This window comes from Drosophila albomicans, chromosome 2R (genome assembly GCF_009650485.2).
Source record: "Drosophila albomicans strain 15112-1751.03 chromosome 2R, ASM965048v2, whole genome shotgun sequence".
NCBI classification, from domain to species: domain Eukaryota; kingdom Metazoa; phylum Arthropoda; class Insecta; order Diptera; family Drosophilidae; genus Drosophila; species Drosophila albomicans.
The window spans coordinates 4,947,843-4,969,582 of NC_047631.2; the positions used below are offsets into that span (position 1 = coordinate 4,947,843).

Below are 21,740 nucleotides of genomic sequence, written 5' to 3' on the forward strand. Positions count from 1 at the left end.
AAGTGCTCAGCATATTAAAACAAAACAAACTGTATAAAAATGCTATAGTCTGTGTATACTTATATACATATGTACATGGATATATTGCTATAAGAGAAACCCGAAACAATGCCGTAATGCGATCAAGTTGGACTCAAGCGTAAACACCTACGCGAGTGTGAAATTTGTGGGAATTATAATGTAAAATATACTGCAAGTGCTGCAAGTCATGCAGTCTTTGTGAAAAACTTTTGCCATTATTCATGCCAAATAGTGTTCGTGCTAGTTTGGCATATGGAACGTGAAATTTTCAAAACCCAGCGGAATATCGAAAGAATATTTAAAGTTTTCCCTTTTGGATTATTATATGCAAATTCTTATGATAAATAGATCCCAAGTTCGACACCGGGAAAAAGATAATATTCTCTGTTGAATATTTGATAAACCAACAACTTATAAATCCAAGACAATTAAGGTATACTCGGAATAAGAATTATGTATCTCAAATATGAACCCTAATTTATGATACAAGTGTTGCAATAAATTCGCAAAAAATATCTTTTTTAAAGTTACTAGCGTAAAGAGCACTAAAACTACAAAATCCATCCAAAAACCGCAGCGACCGCAAAATTGTGAAAACTGTAAGTGGAACAAGGTGAAGCAATAAGAAAAAGAAAAGCTATGAAAACGCGTGGCCGTAAAATCAAAGAAAGACACAAAAAATTGCAGAGCACATAAAAGTTGCAATTTGGTGAAAAAGAAGAGAGAGAGAGAGAAAAAAGCGAGCGAAATACAGCAGCGGCAACAACAGTAGGAAGGACGCCAGACCCCCGGTGAATTAATTCAATAAACCTATTTATCTGGGACTGGGATTGCGATTGGGACAGAGACTGGGAGTGGGACTGGGACTGGGACTGGGAATAGACACATTTCGCATAGAATGCGAAAAACTTTGCCGGCAGAGAGCGGGCAGTGCAATCAGAAAGAGCGAAGCATTCTGAGCTGGCAGAGGGCAGCAACGTGCCGAGCACTTGGAGATGATGCTACCGATGGTTCCGCAAACGAGTCCCCAATGGCGGCAGACGACAGGCAATGAGCGCACAAAAGATGCTGTAAGTGTCATTGCAGCAAGGAACTGTGCCACTGGGACTGCTACGGCAAACAGGACAAGCAGGACAACTGCCAACCGAACTGGCATGCCAAAGACGATGACAGCTACAACTACAACTACAACTACAACTTCAAAGAAGCGTTTCCAATTTTTACGCACTAGCAACAAGGCGATGGCATGCCAACGAATCTTGCCTTTTGCTCCGATTCTTGTGCTCCTGTTTGTCAACTTTGGGACATGTAAGTGCAGCTCGGGGCTGAAACATACATCCTATATGTATGTTTGTGCGTCTATCATTCATGCATGTTTTATTTAATTTAAAATATTTCTGAAATCAACTTTACCCGCACTTCGAGTTATTTGTTTATTTATGTTTCAATGCTTACTGCAAATTTCAGCTGTTAAATCGATTATTGGAATTACATTTTATTTATATTTTTCATTAACTTTGGTAACTTTGCTCGATTGAAAAATGTAAGGCTCTTTTAATTTTGTCGCTTTTTGTTTGCAATTACTTATTCCAGATGACTGCAACGCCTCTAGGTCAATTATAACTTCCGCTCAATAAATTTACTTAGTATGTTTGTTTTCCCTGTTGACCGCCCGATTGCGCACAGTGGTAAAATTTCGTTGGCAAAATAATAATGTACACATGACTTATTCGCAAGCATCTTGTGACTAATAGAATATCTCAGGACTACGGTATTCGAGTTACATACGCACACAAAATAAGTTAAACAAAGCACTTTCAAACTTTTCGACCACTGTTAACAAGAAACCCAAACAGTTCACTAAGCTAGTCGGTAAGATATTCTTGTTTACAACTATTATTTTTGAAATGACTTTTTGTTTTGATAGTAATATGAAGTATACATATATTTTGTCTCACTACGTATTTTCTGATGATAAAACTAAGTAAGTTATTAAACCCTATAACCATATGGCTACAAGATTTATATCAATCGAACGATGGGACCCTTGAAGCAGTCAAGCAAAATTTTAGCCCATTAATGTTAGCAGAAATTTCATTTTTGAATTCAAAAGTTGAGATGAGCCTGAAACGAGGCATAAATACCTTCATTTTGTTAACTTATTACAAGCTTAAGCGCTTAATCGGATCAGCAATACCAATTACATAAAAAACAGTTTCTATACAATATGATAGCATTAACAAGTTCAGCAAGTCAGTTAAATGTATTATTGTTTTGAAACGTATACTTGATTTATAAGTCGAGTTACGACTTTTTGATTTTTGTTCTTCTTGATCACGGGAAGTGAATTTTTAATCGACTATAACGAGTACACAGAAACAAATATTGAAATCAAGAAACAATTTTTGAATCATGTTGACAAACTTAAACCCAGAAGCTAAATTCTTAAATCCATCGAAAAAATCTCCCAAAATACTTGATTATTTTTTCTTGAAATAAAAGACTATATTTTTAATTTAAGAGTGCAAAATTGTCATACCTCAATACGAAGATTGAAATCTTGTTTAAAAATTATTCCGATATAGACTTCTTATTTCAGAAAATTTTTTTATGATGTCCTTATTAGATCCGCTACCCATAGGGTAGAAGACTTTTATTAATACTTTTAAAGGAAAGACCATCTATCCGTAACAAACACTGGATCTCATAGACTATAAGAGATAAAGATATTATTATTCCATCATTATACCCGCTACCCATAGGGTAGAACGGTATTATAACTTTGTGTCGGCAGGAAATGTACATATGTAACAGGTAGAAGGAGGCATCTCCGACCCTATAAAGTATATATATTCTTGATCAGCGTCAACAGCCGAGACGATGTAGCCATGTCCGTCTGTGTGTCTGTCCGTCTGTCCGTCCGTCCGTATGAAACACTGGATCTCAGAGACTATAAGAGATACAGCTATAATTTTTTTTCGACAGCATTTGTTATATTTGCACGCAGATCAAGTTTGTTTCAAATTTTTGCCACGCCCACTTCCGCCCCCGCAAATCAAAAAAATCGAATAACAAGCGTAATTTTAAAGCTAGATATATATAATAATTACTGGTATATACAATAATTACTGTAGTAGTTATGATTCCTGAAAATTTGGTTGCGATCAGATAAAAATTGTGGAAGTTATTATAGAAATACTTTTGTATGGGCAAAAACGCCTACTTACTAGGGGTCTGAGTTGCTTTGGCCGACAATCTAGCACATTGTGCCCTCTATGGTATATTTTTAATGGTGTACTATATCGATATACCAAACATACCATTTTGGTATATTCTTAGTATTTTTTAGTATTTTCGGTATATTTTGAAAATGATACCGCAATATTTTGCCTTTATTAAAAATGTGTAGCGGGTATCTCACAGTCTCACAGTCACAATCTCAGAGACTATAAGAGATAGAGACAGAATAGCGCATTGTTTTGCTTTTATGGAAAATGGGTATCTGGTATCGCAACTTTCCTACTTGTTTTTCTCTGCGTTGTATGTAATGTAGGACTGACGTGCAGAGCTTTGTCTAAAATCGTGAAGAGTATTGGTATGATATTAGAGTTGTCAACAAAAATGATTTTACTCAAGGTGTATTTTCGCACCACCTAAACACAGTTAAGAAACTTACAAGTAAGAAAGCTACAATCGAGTGTGCTCGACGGTGAGATACCCGCTACCCATTTTGAATAAAAGCAAAATATTCCGGTATTATTTTCAAAATATACCGAAAATACTACAAACATGTTAAAATAGACAACATTCAAAATATACCATAGACGGCCAAAGCAACTCAGACCCCTAGTAAGTAGGCTTTTTTGCCCCTACAAATGTATTTCTTAAATAACTTCCACAATTTTTATCTGATCGCAATCAAATTCAGAAATCATAAATACTATAGTTATTATTGTATACACCAAAATTTGCAGCTCTAGCTTTAAAATTACGGTTTTTATTCGATTTTTTTGATTTGCTGGGGCGGGGGTGGTGTTTGCAAACAAAATTATAGCTCTAAATCTTATAGTCTCTGAGATCCAGTGTTTCAAACGGACAGACGGACAGACAGAGAGAAGGACAGACGGACATGGCTAGATCGCTAGATGGCTAGATCGTCTCGGCTATTGATGCTGATCAAGAATATATATACTTTATAGGGTCGGAGATGTCTTCTTCTACCTGTTACATAACATATATTTCCTGCCAGCACAAAGTTATAATACCCTATGGGTAGCAGGTACAAAAATCTAATACACTGAAAACGAGCAAAGTTAAGTGTAATATTATTGCAGCTTATAGTTAATTTCGAATCACTTAACTAAATTCCATTGATTTCACATTTGAAATACAAATTTGGCTATTCCGATAATTACGTGTTTTAAAATTTCTAATTAAAATGAATTAACAATTAAAATGATGGCCCCTAGCAGGGGCGGCCGGTTTAACCTAAAACCTAAAATGATGGCAATCGCATTTCTTTAAACAGGATGTAAAAACAGTTAAAGAAAAGTTCACTACTAGTACAATCATGGTAATGATAAGTGAAACACGATCAGTGAGATCTTATGATACTTTTCCTCGCAGAAAAGCTATGCAATATTTATAAATTTATACATAGTATGTATGTATGTACATTTGTTGCATACAAACAGATATTGAATATAGTTTAAGTGCTCGGAGTGTCCGTCATTCTCTTGAGATCCACTTGACGATAATTAACGAGCTGCAGTTGTGAGTTCCTTAACCCGGCTGCCCCATGAAGTTGCATTGTAAATGGAAAATGGAAAAGCACTTGCAACTTTCGTTGGACCGGCCGCATATGCATGGTAAGAAAAATAAAACAATAAATTTATTGTTGCTGCAGGACAACTGCTTCAGAGCGAGGAGGGCTTTGGAAAATGTGCTGAAAACATTAACGAAATTGAAAAGTTGCCAAAAATGTTTAATAAACACATTTTCAGTGGCACGTAGCACTTTGTGGATTCGTTAAGGGTGGCAAATGCACAACCAATTCAGATGCAAGCAGCATCACCCACCAAGAGCGGCAACAACAGCAACAGCAACATCCCGATGCGATGTGCTTTCATAAAAGTTTGAGTGCAGCTCGTTATGCCAAATAACTGAAGTTTTCTATGCTGCTGTTGCTTTTATATACATTTTGTAATATTACAGGATTTAGCGTAAAGAGTGTTGCACTGTGTGCACTCTGCTAATTTGGGGAATGTGCCAAACTTTGTGGCAAACACCCGTTAGTCCCGTTACAGGTTGACGCTCGTCTGTGGTCCACCAACAACCAACCACCGACCAAGGCAATTCCAAAATGCTTAGCAACGGCGTGATGTCATGACATCCCATCCTCTGGTCTTTCAATACACAGTATCCTTTAAAGCCAAACAAAGTGGTGGAGAGGAGGAGGATCGTGTTGCTGCTCTCTGTTCACCCCATCAAAGGCCAAGAGTGTTTGTTTACCTTCATAAATTATGAATCCACAAGAACCCCACATGTTCTGGGGCATGGACATGGGCACATGTCGGTTGACCTCTGTCGCTGATGCTGTCACCAGCCTGCACTTGACGTGTTCTCCCAACAACGAACCAAAAAAAAAGTCAACTCAACTGAGCTGAACCCAAACGAACCGAACCGAAACGGAACGAAACGCCAGCTGTGAGCCGTGAGCTAAGTTGAGCTGCGAGCTACATCAAATATTTTGGTTTATGATTCACACTGATTCACAGTGGTAGAGAAACCCATTTATTTTACTTACCGAATTGCAGATTATACAAAATCGTGGATCCAATGGGTGAATATGAGCATTAGCTGAGAGAGGCAAATATCCAGTATTATATTAGCATATTTGATTTTTGTGTACCATTCGGATTTTTCACGTTGATAAATTGTTGAAATTGTTCTTTATGAATTCATAAAAAAAAACAAATTGAACTTAAACACGTGCGTCTATATTTTCGCATTGTAGAAATAAAATAAGACCAAAATGTGAGTATACAATTTTAAGTTATTTCCTTCACACTTTATTTTATGATATAAAAATACAATTATTTATTGATATGCTTCCTCACACTACAAGCTAAAATTATTAAATTACAACTATTTATTTCTAATGCAATTACTTAAATGAAATTCTTTATTAGTTCTCTATTTCCACATCATGAATAATTGTTGATGGATTTCTTAATTTAGTATGTGTTGAAGAGTAAGGACGGTATTTATTATTTGTGCATTTAATTTATAGTTTCAGAATCTTTCTAAGTCGTCTTCTGTATAACTATTTACTAAAAATTCACTAAGTTGAGCATAATAAGAATGATAGAAGACGTTGTGTTTTTCACTTTTGGTACATTTCTTGTGTCTGACTTTTGTATCCACTGTGCGTCCTTAAAAACTAACCATTTTCTTTATGGCATGAGCATCACATTTTAGTTCGTGCCATTCGCTGCTCTTTTAGCTAAAAAAAAAAAGCGAGGGGGCTTAAATTATTCAGAGGGTCAGCACTGTCAGCGCAGACATCGCGTTGTGTCGTTGTGGCACAATGGAAGATACAAGACACAAGGCAACAGAAGAATAACACAGTAGAAAACAATGGCGAAATGACAACAACAAGTGTAGAATTAGTGGTTGGGGGCGTGTAATTGCTGAAAAATAGGAGAAGTGCCCAACGCGGATGACAAAGTGCAGTTACGAGTACCCCCGTTGTTTCAAGTGTGAAAATGGCCCTAAAATAACTAACCGAAATGCCAGTATTACGAGTATGGTGTGTGCCCACATGCTCGAATTGAGTCACAGGTTCAGTTCAGTTCAGTGGGCCAACGTTGAAATTTATGAAATATTCCCAGAGCACACGCCGACGCGTCTGCCGTCTGAGGACGAGAGACGGACTACGGTCGACGGTCGACCGTCGACGGTTGAAGTTGTGCCTAAGCCTGATGAAAAATGTTTTGTTTTGGCGACGCTGGAACTTATTTATGAGCTGGGCCGGCGGCGGCGATTGAGGCACAACAACGGGGAGGAAAGTTGGCGAGGTGCGGGTTTCACTCGGGTCGGTGTCAAAGTTGGAGCACAACATTTCCTGGGGGGCGAGACGGGAAATGTGGATGGTGTGCGGGTGGGTCAATATTTGGTTAACAGCAATAAAAGCAGCGAGATAAAAAGCATTGCGGAAAACTCCAAAAGAGATAATGTAATGTCCTGCAGATTCGCATAATTATTTTGCTTGATTTATACTCGACCACTTGGGAATTGTCCACACAGAGCATTCTGATGTTATTGAGGGCAAATGTTTGCATATTAAAAGTGTCTACTTCATTTAAATATGCGAATTTGTCGTTTACTTCATTTCGAATAATCAGTGCGAGAATGCAAAATCGTATTCATAAATTCTGTGAATATTCTCTTTGAATCTTATTTTCACTTTTAATAAGGCTTTTAGCACGTGATCGGCCTACGTAAATATTAAGGACTCTGTTTGAACCAATATTTTTAAATGAAAGTCTGAAAGTTGCTTCTTCAGGCCGAAAGAAATTACAATAGTGAATGTACCAGATGTTTTCAACTTCTTCTTATATATGGAAAAGAAAACAATTTTGCTTTTGAAAATAGTCTTAAAAGTTATATGTTCAAACTGATTACTTTTTAGTATTAATAATTTTCTGAGCCAGAAAATTTAATAAATTAATATTATTGATGCTGCTCTGATAAACATAATTTATTATCACTTTTTTGTTTCTGTAGTTGAATTTGATGATTCTCCGTCAAGAACAATAAATGTTGTACATAAGTATAAGTTTGATTAGAGTGTATGACTCGGGAGTTTCTCTTGAAGGCAGACGACATTAAGTAGAGCACACAGTGCGTATGTGTAATGTGACGCTGGGCTATGCTCCAGTTTCAATTTACGCAGCTGAAAGTGAAGCCGAAGGCGAGAAAACTTCTTTTGCCACACGTACCGACCGAACACGATGCCATAAAAATAAATTGAAGCTGCTCCGCCAAAAAGCGAAAGTATAGAGCAAAAACAAAGGACTCGAAGTGGGCGTAAAAGACCCTGAGACAGTCGGATGGTTACCAAAAAAGGATGGGCTCTGGGACGCGTCGACTCAATGCGACTCGACTCGAATATTCGTTTCGAGTTGTTTTCCTGCTATTGAATTTCGCCTAACGTAGCGACTCCTCCCAGCGGTTCGCATATATTTTAACTGTGACACCCAACATATATGTTTCACTTTGAATGACTACAAGAAGATTGTTGAAGCAATTTTCACTAAACACAACATTCCAGCAGCAAACACACAGACTGTCTATACTGCCACCCACTTATGTACGTACATACAAACATTTCGCTGCCATCTTAGCCACATATCCATTCACCCACACACTCACATGCAAATGTATCTTTAATGCGTAGACAGCATTTTGTATTTACATAGCATACAGATACGATTCCTATATAATTTTATGGCTGCAAATATGTTTATTTATTTACACACATGTTCATGTATGTATGTTGCCGAAAAAAGACTCTCGTAATTGCTTATTGATCGATTTTGTAAATGTTTTCTAAACACAAACTCGAAATATTTATGAGAAATTCAGTGTAACAGCACAAATGTCAAATGTCATTACAATAAGTGCAATGCAAATCGCACAGGTTAAATATTTGGCAACAGCTTGGGTAAAGTGCAAATTGATTTGCCATTCGCCAGAGTTCATAAGAAACACAGCTGAACCAGCTGAACTGTTAGAATATAATTTGTACTTTGTAGCATAGAGCGATCAAATAACTTTGTGGTTTTACTGATGCAATTCAAAATTGCTGTCTTCTCGAAATCTTGTCGAATGCAAACCAGTGTTTGTCCACTTGGCAAAAGTTTAAATCGTTTATTAATGACACCCCAAGGATTGCCATTTAGAAACAGGAGAGCAACAATCGCAATCTACAACAAAACTAACAACTTAAAATTGTCAACAAGAAAATAGACGCAATTTCAACTTCTATGCTAACCGAGTACTGAGTTATTGGGGATAACGAACGGGATGGCAGATTCCCATTCTCAGACTTTGAGACTTAGTCAAAACGCCTTGAGCAATCTACTGGAGCGTATTTTATGCTCACTCTAGGCGCCCATAACCCAAAGTAGTCCCTGATGGAAAGTTTTGCTTTTATGGCAGTGTGCGACGGTGTTTAATTCGTGGTCTGCATAGACCATCATCAGTGGTTTAGAAGTTTGACATAGTACTCGTCGTGTGTCACATGGTAAATATCAGATTTGCAGAGCAGAAGTTGCTTTGGCTAAAGACTGACGCGGATAGCAACATTTTTAATTATGGTGACATCCAGCTAGCATGACTTTTTATTGGATATGTAATTACTTTTAGCCCTCGGCGGCTCAGAATTACAGACGCATATTTTTTATAATTACATAGAAGAGCCCATAAAAAGTTTCGCCTGCCGTTGGACAAAGTTGATGCCAGTTTTAATACTCCGCTAATGATGTACGCGCACGTGTATGCGCATCAAATGAACGACAAAGCGCTGCTGAGCATGAAACCATAATTAATCCATTGACCTTTAACGGGTCACACATGGTTTTTAGTTTAATTATGATGTGGCAGCCTATCTGTTGCATCCTCTAGTTTCTAGAACATTAACTTTTTTTTTTTTTTTTTTAAAATATTATCCTGACGATGTTTCAAAAATATATTACTAAAGAATTGCGACTCAATTGAGCACAGAAATTCGGTAAACTATATCGTAATATTTTACTAGTTTACAAGTGTAATATAAAGTTTGCTTAAGTCGGTTGAATTTTAGAACAACTTTTAAAGCCCGCTTTAAACGATCAAATTTTTAGTAGCACCTTATGAGCGACGAAAAAGTTTGTTATTCCCCTCGTGTTCAAGCCATAAATCATATAGCTTTTTACTTAGCCATTGAACTAGTTATATTTATGCTCACATGGTATATTGATATCGTACTGCATTAAAGATATACATATAAGTCCAAAGTCAGCCAAAGCAACTAAGACCCCCAGTACCAAGTAAGTAGGCATTTTTGCCCATACAAAAGTATTTCCTTAATAATTTCGACAATTTCTATCTGGTCGCAACCAAAGGAATCACAAAGACTATAGTTATTGCTGTATAAACCAATATTCGCGACTCTAGCTTTAAAATTACGAGTTTTGTCAATTTGTATGGTCGGAAGTGGGCGTGACAAAAATTTGAAACAAACTTAATTCTGCTTTCAAACATAACAAGTGCTATCTAAAAAATTCTAGCTCTATCTCTTTTAGTTTCTGAGATTTAGGTGTTCATACGGACAGACGGACATGGCTACATCGTCTCGGCTGTTGACGCTGATTAAGAATATATACACTTTATAGGGTCGAAGATGCATCCTTCTGCTAATTACATAAATTTCCTGTCGGCACAAAGATATAATACCCTATAATACCCTATTGGGTATAACAATAATCAAATAATGCGATTTTTACGTATATGAGGCAATACCACGAGTTGACGAATGTAAAACAGCCAAACGCTTGTTGATGTTAGATTTTGTGTATAGACGAATGTTCTGTTAGGGAGAAGAAGACTCGTACCTTACAATAGTAAATATCCTTCTTAACTGGCAGAACTCTTTGTATACCCAATTTATCTTAAACTAAATGCATATGCTACAATGATGCGATTCTATGATGCAAGTGTTCCCACGGCTACATTTTCAGAATCATTGCATCATTTATGATGAGTTATGCGGGTGAAGATTCTACTGATCGCAAATTTTCAATGATGCTACCCAGTTTAAACAGGTTAATAAATATGTAACTTAAATTGATTACTGAAAAGCAAAAAAAAAATTATGAGATGTAAACAAAATAATAGTTTTGGTATTTGAAGAAGCTATCTTCCGCCTTTGAATTAAATGTGATTACAATAATAAATGAATAGATATTAACATTGATTGTTGTGCTAAGTTATTTTCTAAAAACAAAGAAGGCAATCTCTTATTTTACGTTAAACATAAGTCTCGCTTAACACGAGATTTTCCGGAAACATCAGGTATAATTTGATTTCATTACTTATTTTGCAGATCTAGAAAATAATAAGTTTTGTCACCCATTTTTTGGCTAGTTAAATGAGTATGTTGCACGATGCTTTAGACTGGCAGTTAAAATAGCTAAACTTGCATACCATATTCATACATACATATGTAAAAATTTATACACGTTCACACACTCAACACAACCAATGAGAGGAAGTATGTGTACCTGTGTGTATTTGGCTTCTGGACATTGGGTAAGCACTACAATCCTAATTTGAGTAATTTTGGGGCTCATTTAAGAGCATTACTATTCAGTCAGCGTACTAGAGAACAAGCCAGCTGGCTGAGAGTCGTAGAACTTGTGGTAGTTCGTTTCGGTAACATGCCTAAATTATGAACCTTTCGGCAGACGGTCGTTTTTTGGTCCATCATTGTGTGGCGAGTTTAGTAAACCCAACTCGTGGGCGCAACTTTGAAGAGGTTGAAGCTAAGCCACTTACCATCGCCACTGGCAATTCCAGAAGATGCCCAGTGGCAACAAAAACCATTTAAGTGTTATTGCACGTTTCGCTTACATGTCCTGGCAGCGCCTACTTCGGCTAGTCATCGCCCAGTTACCATAGTCCTTTCACTCCCCATGCGGCTTGTGTGGCCATTGTATTTGTTTTTGTTAACCGAACCAATTGTGTGGCGTCTCTAGAATTGCTGGCGTCTTCTGTCTGCGTCATTTTGTCGCCGAAGTGCAATAAGTGTTGAGATCACACTTCGTGCGAGGTAATCGAAATACAACATAGTAACACATACCGCATTTGGCCTGAAAACAAAATAAACACACGCTGAATTTGTTGGCCTGGAAATTAATCGGCTTAGAAGCCATCAGAACCAAATCTCTCTAACATACACACAGAACGTTTTCGGTTACAAAATCGGAAAATTGACACACAAAACAAAAGGAATAAAAATGCTTTTGACCAACTCGAATACAGGTAAAGGCCTAAGCCTAGAAGCGGCTTACTGCATATAATTGAATAATCGCTTTTAATTGAAAATCCAAACTCTGACAAAGTCTTCAGCTGCCTTGAGCAACAACTCAACTCGCACTATTTGGCTGTGTATTCATGGTTTGCAGTGGATATTGTATCTCAAGCAAGCAGGGATAACTGCATATATCATCGAGCAGGCAGGTGGCTATGCTCTGGGTGAGGGTAAGAACTTGTAGTGGATTTTAAATTTACTATTGCGGTTCGTTTTCAATTTGCATTTTTACAGTATTTCACATTTTTCCGGCCGGGTTTGGCTTGGCATTCACCTTTTTACAACTGGCTGCCGAGAGCCCAAAACCTTATCGACACACCCAAATCTCACGCATTCACGTTCACATTCACATTCGCATTCATCCATTCGTATGAAAATTTATGCGGTTTTTTCGCTATTTTTTTGTTGCCTGGAAGTCTGAAAACTTGATGTCCCCCGGTTTGCTTGTCCGCCTGCTGCCGTAAAAAGTAGCGTCAGGTAGACGTTGTACCTAAATCAAGACCTGACAAGAACGTGAAATGAAATAATTTAAAAATGCAAATTCTTCGTTATCAAAGCGTTGAAATCAAACAAAAAAGAAAACTGCAATCAGCTTAAACCCAGGGTTATGTTCACTGGATTTAGGCTATCTACAGAAAAATTAGATTACCTTTTACGTTAAATGGTTTCTTTCCAACAGATGTTACATCTCTTAACATATCTCAGATTTTTCATAAACTATTTATGGTAAGACCAAGATTAGGCAATCAAAACAAAGTAGACAATCAAATAAAAACAAATAACATATTTTGGATTTTTTGGATGTGCGATACGACCTTATGTTTAATGACCCAATTCTTAAATCTAAAGTCGGTATTCAAAGTAACTTTTTTTATATTTTGTTAATGTATTTTGTACCTAGCATAGAATCAATATGAATTTCTAAAGCTAATCGTTTCTATTGATTAAATTTCATATACTTTCGAACTAATAAAGGCAACAAAAATAAGCTTTCGAAAAACGCTCAGCTCAAACTATTTTTTCACCTCCCAAACTGTAAATATAACGCCTGCTCCATTTGTGAAGGAGCTTAGTAAACTTTTCACATGAATGACTTCCACTTCTGAGTTCACGCCATCATAAGTTCTTTTTTCTCTTTTTTTTTTTTACTGTCGACTGTTGCTGCACACGCTGCCTATTGACCCCGAGGCGGCATGTTCTTTTGAGGGTCGTGACAGAAAGTTTGTGAGCGAGAAGTTGAGATGTATGGCAAACTAATCACTGGCAAAAATGTTACCCAAACACATCATAACACACAACAAGCATTGACTGCTTTGAAAGAGAGACGAGAAATGTTTAAATTTACTGCCTGAAGTGATTAGCTTCGGATATTTTAATATAGTTTACACAACTTTATTGACACATTTTGTGATTTTTTAATAAAATTTATAATTTTTTATTTTTATTTGAGAGGCAAACTAATTATAAAGATTTATAATTTAATTTGGTTTTTGCTTGTGTGATTGCTGCATGAATTCGTAAACTAGACACGCTGATTAAACCATTCCGACATTTAATTCGATGCAGCGAAATCTGACTGTTTATAATTATAAACAGAAAGTCTCATTTCACATAGTATCCTATAACAATTTCAAATTTCGCAAATTGCGAGAAACCATTTTCAGCCACAAAATGAGAAGCAAAAGTTTGCAATGGGGCAGCTCTCATTCCTTCGCTTGACGAATTGGAAACCGCGACATTAAGAAAAAACGAAACATTTTTATGCTTTTAATTAGCATAAAAGCGTAATTGAAAATTAACTGAAACATAATACATGAGAGAGTTGTCCCCCACCACAGATTAATTTTGTATAAATGTAGCATGATTAATTTTGCAATTTTATAAAAGAGTCTTACACAACTCGCTTTGATATGCCCTCGAGTCAGTTTCTGTTGCGTTTATCATCTGAGTATTGCTTTATACTTTTATTTATTTATTTAGGACTTTAACGAAGTCAATTTCTTTTTATCCTGTACCTGTTGGAAGGTACACATAAAGAGTATATTAAAATTATGGAAAAGTTTAATTTAATTTGCACTTACATATATGTAAATATTAATTTTACATATTTCATTAAAGTGAAATTTATAATTTTATTAATTTCATTTAATTTTAATTTATATAACTATATTTAAAAAGATCGTTAAAGCACTGAAATTTTTGCGTGATTTATCCGAGGTATCTCATAATCGAGCATTCTTGAATGAAGAGTAAAAAAGTATAAACATAAATTACTTTGAATAAATTGCGTAAATTGAGTCCGTAATCAACCTTCGTAGTGGAATGATTTTTATAAACTAATTCTCTTTTTTTTTTCGTTTGATTAGTAAACATTGTAAGTCAATTAAATGAAATATTCGTGCATATAATTTTACGACATGTTCATTATCTATATCTTTAATGAAACCAATTACAGAATAAGTTATTTAATTAGCTTGCGACAATTTCATTACCTTGGTAAATCTCATCAAAATGAACAATTTAAATTTGTTCATTAGACATTCATTTTTTCGAAATTTTAAATGCGCCCCAAATGTCTTCATCACAGTTAAGCAGTTGAGTTAAGTACAGCACGATTCGTATGCTCTGTTTACCCACAGACCTTGTCACCTGCAGCTCAGCCTCCGACCAGGGCAGTGGCGTGGAGCCACAGTTAACGACATTCCCAAGATCCACTTTGCCAGATAGGCCAATGACAACACAAAACGATCTAATTACGACAGCCCGAAACTCAACAACATTGCTGACAGCGAAAAAGCCAACAGCAACAATAACAACAACAACAACAGCGACAGCGACAACAGCGGGTCATAGCGGAGCAAGTCTGGTCATGTCATCAACAGCCCCAACGATAATAACAACGAGAACGACAACGACAACGAGAACGGCAGCAGCGGCAAGAGGAGCAACTAAGTCCGCACAAATTGGGCTAACTACGAAGCCCACAGCGGCCGCGGCTGAAAAGCAAACACCATCTACAACAGCAACATCAACAACAACATCAGCAACAAGGACGATGTTCATATCAACAATTTATCCGGCATCAACAACAGAGCCAACGACAGCACCGCCAGTCTTGCCAGTCCAAATGGCAGCAGCGACAGCGTTGGCGCTGACGGAAACGGATGCCCGCAACTCCATTGAAATGGCAGCCGGGAAGATGGAGAATAAACAGGTGGCACAGCACGAGGAGGTAGAGGCGGAGGAGGAGGAGGAGACGGTGCTGTCGCCTCATGCGGCCAGCGCTGATTCACTGACTAAAGGTTTCTCCATTCCAACATTTCTGCCACCATTTCCCGTGTTTGCAGCCGCAGATCTGCCAGCTTACCGCGCTGCAGCAGCTGCAGCTGAGGCAGCCGCTGCTGCCGCCGCTGTGGCCGCAGCAGCAGCTGCAGCAGCAGCAGCAGCATCTACCATGGCCTCGGAGACTGTGACACTGTCACCGGAGCAGCAGCGACAACAAATGTTTAATGAGCAACATTCGTACTTGGCCTCCCACAACGGGCAACTGGAGCCCGGCCAGCAGCCACGCAAAAATCTGACAATGCCGGTGCTAAACATCACCGCGCAGATGGGAAATCACGCGTACATGCCATGTCAGGTGAGTGAGACGCCCCAAGCCCCACCCTTCAACTGCGACTGCGACTGCGACAGCGACAGATATAAATGCCAAAGCACCAGCACATATTCAAACCCAATTCCAATCCTCGCGGTGTGGATTGGGGTGTGCTTCCATGCTCAACACGCGCTTAGACTTTGAATTAAACATGACACTGCTAGGAATTGAATTTATTCAAGGTTAAAGCTCAAGAGTACGACAGATATGATTACATTAAACATTGCAAAATTTTCCATATAAAAATTTCAGTGTTACAAACGTACTTAAAGACAATGTCCATATTAGTAACGGATTTGCTGACTTTTTACACTGCTCGCCACATGGATAGGACACCTTTGCAGATCGATAAAAATCGAATAACAAATGTTAATATCATGTTTAGGCAACCATATTTTCCAGATTTTAAAGCAATTGAAAATGTTTGGGCGGGCTAAAACGGAAGCTATAAGAAGGCCCAAAGAATTACGTAGATAAGAATCTTTAGCTGAAGCTAGATTTCCTTTATCTACATATATTTATTACATAAAGTTATTAGTAACAAGAAATCAAATATTAACACCAACTAAAAATTTAAATTAGAAAAATTACTTTTCTTATAAAAAATTAAAAAGCTTAAGTGCGTCTGTTCTAATGACCAAGAAAAATGCCTCTTATTTTGAGTAACTTTAAGAAAATTTTTGTTGAAATTTTGATAAATTTGCATAATTAAAGTATTAATAACAACATATCATTTTCATTCATTAAAATAATAAAAATTGAAGAAAATCAACGTAACCTAAGACCAGCAGTGTATACAGAAAGTTCTGTTGTTAAATTTAGTATTCTTTTATACTTAACATGCTCATAACATGAGCTTTAAATGATATGTACATATATGAAAATTCTTTGGATTAACATTAATATAGCTTTTTCCAAAATGACAACATTTGGTTGACATCAAAACAAGATGAGGTCAAGGAATGTATATTATTACAATGTTATTAATAATACTTGCTATGGAGTTAAAAGAGATGACTTAGCAAAAGTGTTTCACAAGATATTCAAATTACTCGACGATTTCAATGCTCAGTGATTTGTGATCATAGAGGAAACAACTTGCAAATTATCTGCGAAGCAATTGTTCGTGCTTTAACAATTTGAGCAAGCATTTCAGACACATTTCAAACTAAAGAGCAAAAGAAGTTCAAAATGTATCCACGTCTGACTGTTTCTTGCCTTTTTTGCTTGTGTTCTCTAGGCAATCCGTTGCCAAAGGCAGTACGTTGAGCGCGCTACGTTTTTTTTTGTCTGGGCAAAAACTTTGCAAAGAGATCAGCATAATTTCATTTGCATATCAACAATTTATTTTGTTTACGTTTATTTTTATGACGTAAACAAGGCCCCAACTTGCCGTAAGCTCGTACATTTCTGCAATTTACTTTTTACGTCGAGTGTTCTTTGGGTCTCGTTTAAAGTGTGTCACACACATATACACACACACATACGCACACCCACAACACACATACACATAGACACGATTGAAAGAGTCTCAAATACAGACACAGCTACTCATGTAAATGTAAATGTGAGGCCTCTTCAAATAGTTGTTGCTACTCGTATTGTAGTTGACTTTTTGTATACACAAGTATAAACATATACATACATATACACAGAGATATTGTACTTTACAATATATTGTACAATATGTAGTATGCATGCAAATAAGTGTGCTTTTCATATGTATGTTTGTATTTATAGTATATATCTGTCCTAGTTAGCAATATGTTAATATACACTGTGTACCTAGTTTTATCTGTGGTCCAGTTAAAAGAAGACCAAAGAAAGAAATTTCCTCATGCAAAGAACTTTAAATCTACGACGCTCTAAGCACCTCAGACACTTGACACCCTCTTTGAATTGTTCAATTCTTTAAGGCACCAATTCAAAACCAACAAACGAAACGTAGTCTTTGCTTTTTAAATTCCAACGATGAGTCTTGAATGTAAACAACATCAAAAGTAAAGAATTATTTGGCACCCATTTAAAATAAAAAAAAATATAGATACATTGTACAAAAGTATGCTAAGTATGCAATTTATTATCTTTACTTGAATTTCAAATACAGCAAATTACATTAATTTATATTCGCTTCCCAGATTCATCGCCTGTCGGATAAGCCCGTTTCGTGGGTTCGTTTGCGTGACGGACATATAATCAGCGTGGATGAGACCACATTCATAGCGGATGAACGCTTTCAGTCGATATTCCAGGAAGACCACGACTACACTTGGTCACTCCAGATCAAGTATGTGCAACCCAGCGATGCCGGGTGGTATGAGTGCCAAATGGCCACAGAGCCCAAATTAAGTGCCAAAGTGCATCTGGAAGTGATTAGTGAGTTCCAAAATAACCTCACCTCATACATACATTTCTCATATTAAGACGACGCATTTCCTTGCAGCTCCCAAGACTGAGCTTATCGGCGATCAGAGTCGATTTGTCAAAGCCGGCAGCAAAGTTGCTCTTCATTGCATCGTGCGCGGCACTCTGGATCCTCCAAAATATATCATCTGGTTTCGAGGGCAGAAAAAGATTTACGAGAGCGATGAACGCACTGGCTGGTATACGCAATTAGATCGTAATATATTTGGCTCAATTGCTGATAATCAGAATACGGTAAGTATCGCAAGTATAATGTTAATACTCTATTTAGATCAAGTGCATCTACTTCAATGATGCAGTTCAGTGCTGCAAGTGCTTAAACCAAAACTGCATCGCGCGAACAGCTATTTGGCGGTGAAAAAGTAAACAAACTCAGGCAGAAAGAAGAATAAAAAAATCAATAAAAACAAATCAACTGAGAATGATCAATTCAATAAATTATGCGAAATGAAGGACAGTCTAAAAGAAAACGTATATATACATTTTATTTATTATTCATCAATTGACTCTATTTATTTCAATTTTATATCATCATAATCAAGTCGCTCTGCATCGATTATATTCCTGTATAAAGTCGTTAAATTGATCGTCTTGTCAATCTTGATGCCTTTGTCTATTTGCTTTTATTTTTTCGACATATCAAGTTACTTTTAAAATTTGTTAAGAAATTGTAAATAATTTTGAGGCACCAAAGTTTGTGAGTGGAATAGTCAGCTGATTTCCATCTGCCACATTTTCTGAATTATTGCCTCATGATATGATGCGGAATGCGGCGGAAGATTCTACTTAACGGAAATTTCAATGATGCAATTAGTCTAAACAGCGTATAACGAACTGTAGTGTACTGTACTGGTCAAGTTCCCGAACGAACAAGCGAAAAGTATTAAGGTGAACAAGTTCAGCATGTGAATAAGTTCACATTCGTGATTCGTTTTTGTTCAGTTGTTCATTTTTGGTTTCTAGCTCATTCTTGTTCAATTTGAATATAGTTCTTTCTGGTTCAGATTTTCAGAATGACGCATTTGATTTGGGTTATGTAGTTCATTTTGGTGATGCAGTTTGAAAGTTCAGTTTGAACTGAATGAACTATAAGTTTCTATAGTTCGCTTAGTTTGTTCATTTCAGTCCCGTTCAAACTGATTTGGTCAATTAATAGTCGCAACTTAAACAAGATACCAAACAAACGTAAACAATAACCATAAAAAATGTCATCAATGGTCAAATTGACTAAACTGGTAGAGAATGAGATAATGGGACTCAATCAACCCAAGCGGATAGAACCAAGAATGATGAAATATCTAAACGAATGAAATATTTGGAACTCAAACTATGTAGCTTGGCTATGTGTATGAACGAGCATGTATTGTTTGTACGTTCAGCGGAGTGAATTTTTCGATCGAACTAGTTCAGAACGATTGCAAGCATCACTTGTACACTACACTATCAAGATGATTCCAAAATGGAATTAAGAAGAGCTTACTTGTATAATCTGCAAAATGATGTGGTTATTAGCGCCCTTAGCTATTTTCAAATTAATTCAAGTGTTGAAATAATAAAGTTCACATTAATTACAGATCGGCTCATTAATTATACCGTTCGTGCGCAAGGAGGACTCCGGCAACTATACGTGCCAGCCATCGAACAGTGTCTCCGTATCCGTTGACCTGCACGTCCTAAGCGGTGAGTCCTTTATCTATATACATACATATATAGATAGTAAATATATAACTCTCTACTGTTTGACTGGTGTGACGTGAGCGATTGCGTTTCTGATTGTGAATGCGAGTGCGTGTGAATTATTTTGTCAGCAAGTTAAATGATTCATATTAATTGCAACTGTCGCCACACATACTCTTGGCTTTCCCTTCGTGTATGTTATTGCCAACAGGTGAATACTCCGCATCGGCTATCAAGTCTTCCGCAACAGAGCGAGCGCAGAGCAGCACGTTCCTGCTATTGGTCCTCAGGCTGGCCGGACTGCTGGGAGGAGCCCTAGGAATGCGGCGGAGGAGCGGGCCTTGGAGACTGTTGCTGCTGTCCAAGACCAAGACGTGACTTGTGACGTGACTCGCCTATTGAGAGGCCAGTTCAAGCTCGGACTTCAATTATTTGTAAGCTTTGCGCAATGTGCAGTTGTACAATTTAGGTTAGAGATTAATTAAAGGCGACTTTGTAAATAGCTGACAAGGGGGATAAAGGGATAGACACGGGCAGAAGGTATAACTTTCTATAATTAAGTTAAATGTTACAGCATACTTTTAACCTTATTGCAAGTACGCTTGTGTGTGTGTTGTATATTTAAATCAAACTACTAATTAAGTTACGAGTTTTCATTTCAAATGAGTCAAACAGAAATTCTCCTAATGATTTTCTATTCAAATCATTGCAATGTTGATAACTTTATACTTCTTGGAACTCTAAATAAATCCAACATACGAGTACATATACAAACATACGAGTAATTTGTAGTCTATGTAAGAACTAATTCTATAAACAAAATCAAACAAATGTTGCCATTTAACGTTACGAAACCATCAATAATTAGATTATTGTAAATCAACTGAACCTAAAACAAAATCAAATTCAATAAAATAATGTAAAATCTACTCAGAAACTATGTTTTATTTGCATCTCTTAATGAGCAGCTAAAAAGTATTCGATTTCATGACCATCTCTGAAATGGATATTTTATTTAACGGTAACTGTAATACTCCATTTAAACTATGATACTTTCTTAGTGTCCATCGAATGATTGCCATTAAAATATGTAAGTTGAAACCAAAATAAAGGATGTAAACGTAACTTCTAGAATAAATATTTCGGATTTATGCCACTCGCATAAATTTAAACTCCCCTATTTTATATTTTTACAATAATCGTTAACGCACATTTAAATAAGCTTTGTATTGATTTGCTTTCAATATTGTAAATGGGCTCTAACGACAATAGAACCCAAAAAATTGGTCACATTCGCTACAATCATAAAAGTCGTTCAGTGCCGTGTCTTCTGGGAAATGCATAAATAATTTAATATTTTATGGTAATATTTTCAAGTTCGTTTCGAGTGGTGACCTAACCCAACAACAATAACAATCCGGAAAGTGAACTTCGGGGCAGCATAGACCAAATGCTAAACTCTTACGACTGTGACCGGAGCTGAGTTGAGTCGAGAGTGCATAAAAAGCAGACTCTCAACCATAAAATGTCGAATTACAGGCGGCCATAAAGCCTTTAAGGTAGTCGACGACTCTATTTTATTGCTACGGAAATCGCATCTCATCCAAGTCGCCAAAAATAAATTGCATATGAAGAAAAAACAAAAGGGAAAAAATTCAAAACAGCACGTAAAATTTGTCGTTGCCCGCAATGTGGAAATGAGTTAAGAGAGCATGATGCTGGGTGACTTTCCAAGAATAACAATGCGAAGCAAAACAAACAAGTAAGAAAGTTACAGTCGAGTGTGCTCGACTGTGAGATACCCGCTACCCATTATTAATAAAGGCA

The 21,740-nt window shown here is 36.8% G+C and overlaps 1 protein-coding gene across 1 annotated transcript; it reads left to right on the forward strand.

Annotated features, from left to right (window-relative positions):
* Positions 1–196: 196 nt before the first annotated feature.
* On the forward strand, positions 197–20,808 carry LOC117576203 (uncharacterized). Its single transcript, XM_052007660.1, has 6 exons — positions 197–1,329; positions 14,797–15,797; positions 17,951–18,188; positions 18,256–18,470; positions 19,811–19,916; positions 20,125–20,808. The coding sequence occupies exons 1-6, from the start codon at positions 1,017–1,019 to the stop codon at positions 20,289–20,291; spliced, it is 2,040 nt and encodes a 679-aa protein (XP_051863620.1). The 5' UTR covers positions 197–1,016; the 3' UTR covers positions 20,292–20,808.
* Positions 20,809–21,740: the final 932 nt, after the last annotated feature.